General features: G+C 36.1%; 1 protein-coding gene across 4 annotated transcripts; it reads right to left on the bottom strand.

Moving 5' to 3' along the window:
- Positions 1 to 365: 365 nt before the first annotated feature.
- Taf1 (TATA-box binding protein associated factor 1) lies at positions 366 to 9,794 on the bottom strand. 4 transcript variants are annotated; one of them, XM_090176788.1, is made up of 23 exons: positions 9,653 to 9,794; positions 8,694 to 9,563; positions 8,479 to 8,634; positions 8,324 to 8,399; positions 8,162 to 8,260; positions 7,857 to 8,095; positions 6,845 to 6,916; positions 6,665 to 6,781; positions 6,257 to 6,604; positions 5,243 to 5,433; positions 5,063 to 5,177; positions 4,843 to 4,984; positions 4,587 to 4,646; positions 4,370 to 4,500; positions 3,928 to 4,281; positions 3,781 to 3,859; positions 3,318 to 3,700; positions 3,117 to 3,253; positions 2,482 to 3,052; positions 1,872 to 2,049; positions 1,519 to 1,802; positions 1,086 to 1,457; positions 366 to 1,020 (listed from the first exon to the last, which is right to left on the bottom strand). In XM_090176788.1, exons 1-23 carry the CDS (start codon positions 9,755 to 9,757, stop codon positions 526 to 528), a joined length of 5,574 nt encoding a protein of 1,857 aa, XP_090032914.1. In that variant the 5' UTR covers positions 9,758 to 9,794; the 3' UTR covers positions 366 to 525. The 4 variants fall into 4 exon arrangements, with proteins under 4 accessions (XP_090032914.1, XP_090032913.1, XP_090032916.1 ...); XM_090176787.1 differs by having other exon boundaries at positions 367 to 1,020; positions 8,324 to 8,411; XM_090176790.1 differs by lacking the exon at positions 4,587 to 4,646 and having other exon boundaries at positions 367 to 1,020.
- Positions 9,795 to 10,732: the final 938 nt, after the last annotated feature.

The following is a 10,732-nucleotide window of genomic DNA, read 5'->3' on the forward strand; positions in this document are numbered from 1 at the left end:
TACCTTGTCCGACTGTAGGCAAAATGCACTGCCCATTTGGCAGACTGCTCGTTAGGCTGATACTAGGTGCGTTTGGCTAGGTACGGTCTGTCCTCTACTTCGCGTTTTAGAAGGTTATAAAGAACGAGCCTGGAGGGGGCGCCGGTCCTTCAGGCACCAAAACTTAGAATACATTGCTCATTCTCTAATATCTGACAAATTCTATGATTATTAATTAGCGTTGCAATAATACTTTTGTACTGAAATGTAGGTTGATTTCAATTTATAAACTTCTGATAAAAGTAAAATATGAAGCTAAAAATGGTCTAATTTTAGTTCGGGAATAAAATGGTCAGGTAATTTTAATCTGAAATTATTGTGGCAACCCTGCACATATGTAACAATATTATACACTTATTTTAATTTGTCTCTTTAAGTAATTGCATGTCATTTGATTTCAATATAATATTAACAAAGGCATTACACCACACTTTATTTACAATATATACTTCTTATGAAAACCTTCAAGCATGCCATAAATAATTTTCAAAACCATAAATCATCATCATCATCATTTTTATCCATTGGTGAACTGGGTTCTGCTCTGGAAATATTTTTTTCATCTTCATCCGATTCAGACACTGCTAAATCATTATCAATCATATCCTCAGACTGATTTTCACTGGGGTTTTGCTGAAAATTATACTGTCCTTGCAGCAGAAAATCTGAGGGATCATAATTCTCATCAATCATTTCTGTTTCATTCTCTTGGTGCTCTCCATCAGAATCTCGATTCATGTCCCGACTATCATCATCATCTTTAACATAACCAACATTTTCCATTAAAGACATCAATTTCGCATCTTCCCCTTCACTGTCAGACAATTGCTCATTGTCACTGTTTTCTGGTGTTATTTGCAAATCTTTTTCCAAGACACTATTATCATCTTCAAGGTCAGGAGGATTTGGACGCTTCGGTGTTTTGGCCTCTTCAAAGCTGCCTTCAATATCCACAAAATCATCTTCATCTTCTCGTTTTGACTATTATTTTAGAACCGTTATAAAAGTGTTTGTTTAAATATATTAATATTTTGTTATCAGCTTACCTTTTTCATGGGTGGTTCAAAATCACTTTGTCTATCATAATCAAAATCATTATCCCGTTTCATTCCACTCCCACCTTCATCATAATGATGGTCTAAGTCATTCATTTCTTCATGAGGATAAGAATTGCCGGTGATGATCGAATCGGATTCAGCCGCTTCGAGGGCAGCTTCCCTAGCATCATTAATAGCTTGTTCAAGCTGGGTCAGCTGCTCATCGTATTCGTCCAAAGCGTTTCGGCAGGCATCGACAATTTCTTTGGCTTTCTTAGTAAACTGACTATCGGGGCCATTGAATTGCATGCTATTTTTAAGCAGAAGAGAGACATCATTATGGAAATCTTCCCTATTGTAGTATTTATGAGATTTTATATTCTGGAACAAAGAAAAATCAATTAATATTCAAAACATTCCTAATGAAGTGAAGATATTTTACCCTGATAATGGCATCCAAGTCAATAGGAGTTTTAATAACATTATAGTAGTCTTTGACAAACTTCTTGTTAACAGGTTTATGGAATGGCCAAGATTCAGGAATACTTTTCAATCTTTGAGTAACTATGGTTTCCAAAATGTAAGAGAAAGCGACTTGGTCATTGTCATCCAACAAAGGATTAATAGCTTTCTCTAATCTCATGAAACGGTCTTCTTTCTCCGAAAACCTTTGCACAGTCAACTCTAGCATTTTTTGAGCAGTATGGGTCAAAGTACTGTTGGCACCTGTAATAGAGTATAAAATATACTAAGTGATCAGAACTTGTGGTACCAGTAAGCTTAAAAAGCACACACCATTATATTTAGAGCTGTTTTCTACAAGTTGGTGTACATCAGCTAAGAAGTCTTCGCGGCTTTGGTATTTTTTTTGGCGAACCTTTTCCCTCATTGACTGAAGATCCATAGGTCTGGTGACTATTTTATGATAATCTGGCACAGTTTTTGGGTTAACAGGAGCCCAAAAGGGTTGAGTCTAAAATTTATGGTTTTAAAATTGTAAATTATCTCTTCATCTAAGATAAAATTATAAGTAACCAGAAGTATGTAATATATCTCTTACGAAAGAAATATCCAACTAGGCTATAGAAATGAAACATGCACCTTCACAGGCTTAAGACATGTTCCACTAGGCAAAAATTTACCGAATGATTGCAGAAGTATAAAATATATCATTTCTCAATTTAAAGTATGTATTACATTATGCTTTAATTACTTATTTATAAACAATATTTTATCAATGTAATCATTTGTGAAGTCACTTACCCTACCCTATTTTTATCCCAAAAGGTATTTTGAAAAATTTACAAGAACCTGAGAAGGGACTTGTTTCATGCGAATAATATTAGCAACTTAGGTAGGTGGATACCTTTTTTTAAGAGATACATTACATTCTGTCATAACTTACATCAGGTAAGTCTCTCATTTCATTCAAAATGCTTTCCAAAATAATAGATATTGTAACTACAGGATCAGTTCTTCTTCGATTTGCAGTTTTATGTGGCTTCTTTAGATAATCACAATGAGTAACGGTACCAGCTCTCCTCCTTTTCCTCATAGCAACATCTTTGGGGAACTTGAGTACCAAAGACTTCCTCCTTATCTCATCAGCATGTTTCAATAGAGATTTTGAGAGCACCACTTTGGTTTCATCTACTTTTACCAATTCATCTTCATTCAGTGGGAACTGCTCAATTTCTTCTTCTTGCTCCTCTGTCATTGCCACTTGAACAGGAGGAACTGGTGCAGAGGGTTGATACAATGGGCATGTTTTGTTTGTTCTCATATGTCCAATGGCTCCACAAGCACCACATTTCAGCTTAAGCTGCGGTTGTTCCTTCTTTGGTTTCTTTTTTGGGGGAGCTGTTCGTTCTTTTTCAGCATTTCGCTTAAGACGACGTAATTGTTCTTGGATTCTCCTTCGTTCCTTTCTTATTTCTTCTTTCTGATGCTCATCCAATGTTGATGCAAACTGTTTTCTATTAGAAAAGATAATTTAAAAACATAAGCAAAAAGAACATAAAAAACAGAGATATATCTTACATAAATGCTGGGTCTTTTGTAGTTCTTATGCGGACATAAGTGTCAATAACCGGGGGTTTCCTGACAGTCTCAATACGAACATACTCCGTACCATCTGGTTTTTTAAATGTTCGGTAGATTTTAAGTATTCTACCAGTCTAAAGAAATAAAATATAATTAGTAAAATTAATTTGTCAATACTATCAAATCATTAGTACTTACAGCACTTGAGCCCATACTAGCAACAGATGTACTATCATCTTCCCTGTCATTCCTTTTATCTTTCTCCTTTCGTTTCTTTTCTTCCATACTTCCAGCATCCTCACCCATAATTAGTTTTTGCAATTCTCGCCTTTCCGCCTCTTCCCGTTCGTGGGATAACTGGGAACTGGTTTTCTTATTGGAAAGCATGTTCTCAATGTTCTTTCCCATCTCTTCGATGTCAGAGTTGTCATCTGAGCTAGAATCTTCATCAGTTGACAAAACTTCTTTTGAGTTTAAAACTCTGTTTTGTAGATCGAAAATTCGTTGACACTCTTCTTTATACCGTTCTTGATGTTCAGCAATGCTGAAGCGATTTCCTCTAGCAAATTTACTCATAGCAGCTAAAAATTACATAAATGTATTAAAAATTTTCAATTCATGGGCCCTAAAAATCCAGCCTTTGCAAAACCGAATAACTAACCTTCTTCTCCAGCTTTGGCTTGTTCAGTTGATAAAGTTCTAACTACATCTATAACTTCCCATCTGGAAAGTTTCTTAATCTGCAATAAAGGTGCAAATGTGATTATTACTGGAATGAAGATAGGAAGAAAATAATTGTAATAATTACTTCATCTTCTGGTACACCGAACTTCCTAAGCAGTGTTTTAGCATTGGTTAAGGATAATCTTCTTAAGTCGGCATCTGTTCCAGTAACAGTTTTTTTGGAAGACTGTTGCTTCCCTTCCTCATCTTTCATTTGTTGTGGCTTATTAGGAACTCTTACGTAAGAAAAACCTTCATCACAACCAGTAGGGTCAGCAACACCAGTCAATTGCAGCAAACATTTTCCTTTCATAGCAGATATAAATGCACGAGTTGTATTCCAAGGAGCAGCTTTGACCTCGTCATCCATTTTGCCTTGCATTTCTTCATCGTTATCATCTTCAGGGGCAAATAATGATTTCTCTCCATATCCAGCATCCTAAACAAAACCATATTAGTAATGAAACATTAATTTTTTTGGTTAAAAGTATTTGTCAAAGTTATAAAAAAATAAAAATTCAATTTACTTTAAGACGTTGTTCAGCAGCCAACATACTGTAATAAGCGCAACATTGCTCAGGAGAGACCATAGCACGTATTTCTTCTTCAGTTGGCAGACGAAATTCAGGTTTCAACACCCACCAATTTGAATCCATACCTAATTTAAAATGATGTTAAAAAAGGAATATATGCGATAATTTTAAATTTAATGAGAAAGGGGGGGGCGCTGCATTTATGAAATACCTGGATTACCCATACGCAGTGAAAAACGCAAAGCATTACGATGCATAAAGACAGGCATTCCTACAGGCAACGTTTGCGACAAAATGTTTCTTTAGAAGCAAAAACCCATAAAATAAAAGTAGCAAGCAAGAAAAAACATCATTAAACCTAAAATCCACATGCTCTTATAACTAATTATAAATCTTTATATAGAAAAACACCAACCAATTAGCGCAAAATGCTCCAAACATGCCAAAAAAATTAATAAACTTAATACCAGTTCTTTTAAAATCAGCACATAGTTTTAGACGTTTCCGAATACTACTTTCCGAATGAGATGGGAATGCTTTCTTGATATCTTCCATTTTGATACGACGAGGAGTATCTCGGCTCTTCCAAAACAATCGATATATAAATACCTAGAGATAATAAATTATATCTTAAATTACAATACTTGGATTGAAAAGTAAATGTAAAAGAAAAATAATTTTACATACTTGTAGAAAATCTCTAATAAAATTATTGGCTTTTTTTGAATTTGGACCAGGTACTTCAAATAAAGGCAATTCTTGACCAACAGTGTAAATAGTTTCAACTTCTCGTACGTAGTAGCTGAAAATATTTATCATCACATATATTCACAAATGTATAGCCTTTTTCAAGACAAAACAACTTACTGTTGTCTCGTTCTTATGACTAAGAAATCGGTGTCTGGAAGTTCATGATCATAAAGTGGAGCCCGGAAGAGGTTATTTTCAAAAGCTTGAATACTTTGACCAGGTCCCAAAGAGCCCAAAAACGGAGAAGTGTGAGCATAAGCAGTCTCCCCATATTTGTAATCTGGAGCTCCAGTATCTTTTCCAGGTTTCTGAGCAAATACAAATTATAATATGTTGCGATATTCAATAGAAACTAACAGTTTAAGAAGATCTATAGGACCAGCTGCACTCAGAGTTCCGTTTCTAACTAAGCTTAGTGATCATACGGGGTGACATTTGAGTCTGAGTCGGGGTTGGGGTCGGGGACAGAAAAAAACCCGAAAAACCAGGTTGAGTTTTTTTTGGAATTTTTATTTTTAAGCGTAAAAGTTAAGTAAAACCAAAAACGAAATCAAAACAACAGCAAACAAAAGGCGAGTGTGACGCAACCTTTGTCCCTTAGAACAAGATAAGTCGCTGAGAGAATAGGCTGACTTGCCCCGTCCTTCTCCATTTTGGTTGTAGCTAAGCCTTTTTTTTGGATTTGGACTAAAAAAACCCGGGAATCCCCAATTTATCGGGTTGGGGTTGGGGTTCCCGTACAATCACTAACAAAGCTACAATGGCTAAGCACAGTAGCCGGCTTTAAAATTTACTCCATGAACTATATCGAAACCTCCCGCAGTATTTTAAACACGAAAAAAGCCTGTTGGAGGGCTTAAATTTTACAGATAACCCCATGGCATTGTCATTATTCCGTAGCAGAAATGAAAAACAGCCTAGGGTCTTTATCGAACCCCAAATTAAATTGTAACTTAATTAAAGAGAAGTTTATCTAACTCATCATACTACTTTTATACTTTTCTGATTCTAATGATGCATATTCGTACCTGGTTTTTGGGCGGTTATTTTAACCATGTAAATAAAGTTTAAGAGGGTCTATGACAGTTTTGAATTATAATGAAGAATAATAATATAAAATTGACAACTTACTCTTTTGTAGTAGTTTTTGATTTTGGTAGCCATTCCAACTTGCATTACAAGTGGGGCATGTTCTTCGGAATACTCGGTTAAAATTAGTTCACCATCTCGTCCAGTCAAATCCTCAGCAGTTCGCATGAAAAACATTTCACCACCACCAGATAACTGACGTTCGTGTTCTCTTGCTTTGGCTTTTTTCTTTATATGTTTAAGCAGTGGAATCACTCCATGTGGGCCAGGTTGGGAATTAGGTCCATGGGAGTATCGCTTCATCGCTTGTCGATGAAAACTTCTGAGTTTCAAAGGTCCAATATGAGTTGGGAAAAATGGTGCTCGGAGTTCAATGGAGGGTGTAGAGTGCTAAAATATTTTTTAGGTTATTAATGAAATAGTTATTATATTGTAATAACAGACACCTACTTGAATAAGATTTCCACCAACATTAGGTTTGAGAGCGGTATCTTGAGTCAATTTAGGATTGTAAAATTCATCGTTTGAAATATTAAAAGGATCTTTCTCATCATTTTGGGGTGGTGGCTGCATAAATATAACACTTTATAACGCATCAAAGCCATTCAAATTATCATGTCAAATACGTACAGGACTTGGAGGTTCTGGTTCCGCAATTACACCTGCTTTTCCAAGTAAAATTCTTGATTTACGAACCATATCCTTTGAAAAAAAGGTTTTTTAGAAAACAAGTTATGCTATTTTGCCATGGGTAAAGGGTGACACAGTTAATGGCAATTGGGTGCTTGCTCTTATACGTTGTAAGCGTTCGTCAAAGCTAAGACTAGCCTTAGAAACGGCCGCCACGACAAATATTTCACCTCTCGGATCTTGAAGCAAAATGCCACACAATCCTGTGAAATAATAACATGACCGCCATGGGCATCTTAATGTCATGGCCGACCTATACACGTTACCATGGCAGCGAACACAAGCAAGCTACAAATATCACTTGATATTTAAACATAAGGACTGTGTGGCACATTATTTTCTAATGTCATTTTACACAAGCATAATTGTAAATCTTTTAGGGGTCAAAGATACAGAATAAGAATGCCATAAGACAACCTCAAAAGTTCCATAATGAGCTGTTGCTAAAGCATATTTTACAACAACCAGGTGGTATTAACAGAGTAATAATCAGCTAGGCTAATACCCTTGGCACAACCTTAAGTCCAAGTCATCGAGCGGCTTTTAATGCCTTTAAACCGGGTTAGAATGGGTAGGAGGGTGGTGGAAAGCCTTTCATGGCACACGAGCCAACAGCTCCCTACATTTTCTATTACCGTGAACCTCAGCAATATTTTTACGGCTCCTCTCGCTCCGATGCGAAAGTGCTAACCACTCCTCCACCCCACTAGCATTGATTTGATGAAAATTAAATAACAATATTGGATGGACCTTTCGTAGCGAGGCTCTTTGGGGAGTGTTGGGATATTGTATTCACTCCAAAACACACAATACATGCAGTGTGGAAACACGCACTATATTTTTAACACTCTAAATGTGGTATGACAGAAAACATGACTGGCAATATGGTGTTTGCGTTTATGCCAAACTGTGATAGAGAGTGTAAATCAATCGTCAAGAACATATGAATTACCTTTTTCTCTTTCACAGGCTCAGTGCTTGGTTTAGCATTTGGATCAGGATCATCGGGTATACCCAAGACAATGTTTTCATCATTGGGATCCAGTGTTAATATGCTCGGTTCTGGAATCTTATTCACCGACTGCGCATCCCATATTATATCATTTTCCCAACAGCCGTAAACTAATTCTTCATTTTCAACCGGAAAAATGGAATACCAAGTATCATCTCTTTCTTCTTGGGGCTCTCCTTCTTTAAAATCAAGAACCAATTCAGTAATCTCAACAAGGTAAAATTAAGCCAAAAAAATTAACTTACTAATAACTCCTAATATATTGGCTTTATTCAAGGCTTTTGACGAAGACGGCTTGGAAGTTGGGTTGATAGTCGCTAGGTTGGTAGTTGCGATGGTTTTGCCTAATTAAAATAAATTTACTGTTAATCCTGTATATATTTACAACCAAACAATAGAATAAATACTTTGCTGGCTGAAGGCGGAAGCAGTTCTGTTCATACTTGAAGGTACCCATCCAGCTGCGTTATTTTTGTTGTTAATCTTGGATAAAACCTGCCAATTGAAATTATTCAAAGCATATAAAAAAGCTAAGCTTAACATTAAATATGTTTCCATTTACCTTGTGTTTCAGGTCTTCTCCATTCCAAATTATGTCATCTTCCCATTGTAATTGGGTAACCATGTGAAATGAATCATCCGGGAAATCTTCGTCAACTACCAATTCCTTTTTGATTTCTGTACTTTTTTCAAGTTCTCTGTCCTCTTCATCCATCTCCTGTTTAATAAATATTAAATGATATAGCTTTGGATAGTAAAAAATTAGTAATTACTTACATTTTTATTGTCTTTAAGGCGAAAGCCATAATCGAATCCATCACCAGTATCAGGAACGTGCAACATGTCGTACCACAATTGAGCTGGGCCATATCGCCAGTCAGCAATACCAGGAGTTAAGTCCTTAGGTTTGTTACCCTCATTTCTATTTCCATTCATACTATTCTCTTCAGGTTGAAGAATTAAAGCTTCTTCGTCATCTTCAATCATATCAGGAGGTGGTTCTTTTAAATATTGCAAAGAAAATCCAACACATTGTTTTGTTTCGGTAAAACTAATTTCATTATCATGATGTTTCTTCTTTTTACGGCTTTTCACTCCTCTCCATATTTGAGGTAGACTAGAGGGTTTACCAGGACCAAACAACCTGGAGAAGCGTAGCACTCGACCTGGTCTGAACTCCGGAAATAATTCTGTTACATCCAAATCAGCATACTTAGAAGGAAGCATAGCAGCCAATGGTGTATCCAATTTTTTCCCTTTCAGAGATCCCGGAGAATTACTATCGCACCCTTTAGGAGGTGGAATGGGTGGGGGAGGCATAAGTTCCGAATCTGATCTATTAAAGGAGGGATTATTTTCATCATCTGCATCGTAATCATCTTTATCATCATAATTTTCTCGATCATCTGATTCTTCTTCATCAGCTAACTCAGTGATGTCGGAATAATCCACAGCATTCGCAGCTTTTACATCCGTGTCAAATAATCTCCCATTGCTATCTTTGGAATGTTGCGAGTCTTGAAGATCATTGTCGAAATCATTTGTCTCGCTGTCTTGAGAATCTTGATCACCAAGTTCATCAGCAATTTCTCTTAAGAAACTTCCAATTCCAAAGTTACTAAGCTGATGAAGGCTTCTTTTAGACTCCTAAAAAAATTAAATGGCACCGAAAACTTATAATTAACACTTCCAAGATAATAAGTAGGTTAAGCTATGGTTTGTAAACTTTAACTTACAGCATCTAGAATGTCATTTTCAAGTTGGCCACTTTCATCAATATTTCCAAACCAAAATCCGGTTAAAGTAAGTCTTTCGGTTTCGTTTTCTTCGTCGCTATCCATATTTCTAATCAATTATTTAATAAAGCATTGTCCTATTACAAAAACATGTAATTTCAAACTAAAGCAGCGAAATAAAACTGCTCATAACATTATCATATTAAGCAGACGAGTATACACAAATCACGTGATGCAGTTGTCTGTTAAATAGTTACGTGGCCAGCGCCATAGTGGGCATTTCGTTTAAAGTTTTACTATGCCAGGGTTTTCTTTGAAAATAAAAATTTTACTTTTTTTTTTCATATAAATAACTAATGACTTACCACATACGATTTGGGTTTTTTATATAGAAATTTCCAAATATTTCAATTTGTCTAAATCTAGGTCACGACGATGCTGCAAGCAACAGTTCATAGATGACGCACCATCTCCAGAAACAGAACATTTTGGGGTTTTTACTTTCAAATCAGAACCCGCGCTATCAACTATGTTTTTAGGCAAATAAAATCTGAGAAGACTCATTGTCTGGCTTAAAAACATAATAGTACGTGGAAAATCTGCATTTTATTATTATTTTAACCTGTTTAGTGTTTCCTCCATGGTAACACGGTTACATATGGAGCAATGGGCGTTATTCCTATTTCCCCCAAGCGGCGGTTTTTGGAAGGCTGCGTCACCACGTGTGGAACATGGTGAAGCAGACGCTATTTTAACAGGGCTGCCATACATATTTTTGTTCTAATTTTTTTATTTCACAACGAAAATGTATGGCAACCCTGTCAACTAGTCGCTGGAAAACTATAGAAATGAGATAATATCTATATGAAAAACAGTTGCCATACATTTGCGAATGTTAAATAAATTATTTATTTCATAACGGAAAAATACATGGCAACCTTGTTAAAATAGCGTCTGATTCACGTCCATGTTCCAAACGCAAGCTTCCGAAAACTGCCGCTAGTCTATGGCGACTAGATTTAGACAATTTTGTTAAATTTGACAATAGCAGACGCTAGATAATAAGCGCTATCACCTCGG

This window comes from Leiobunum rupestre, chromosome 5, assembly GCF_980474605.1.
Source record: "Leiobunum rupestre chromosome 5, qqLeiRupe1.1.hap1, whole genome shotgun sequence".
Lineage (NCBI taxonomy): Eukaryota > Metazoa > Arthropoda > Arachnida > Opiliones > Sclerosomatidae > Leiobunum > Leiobunum rupestre.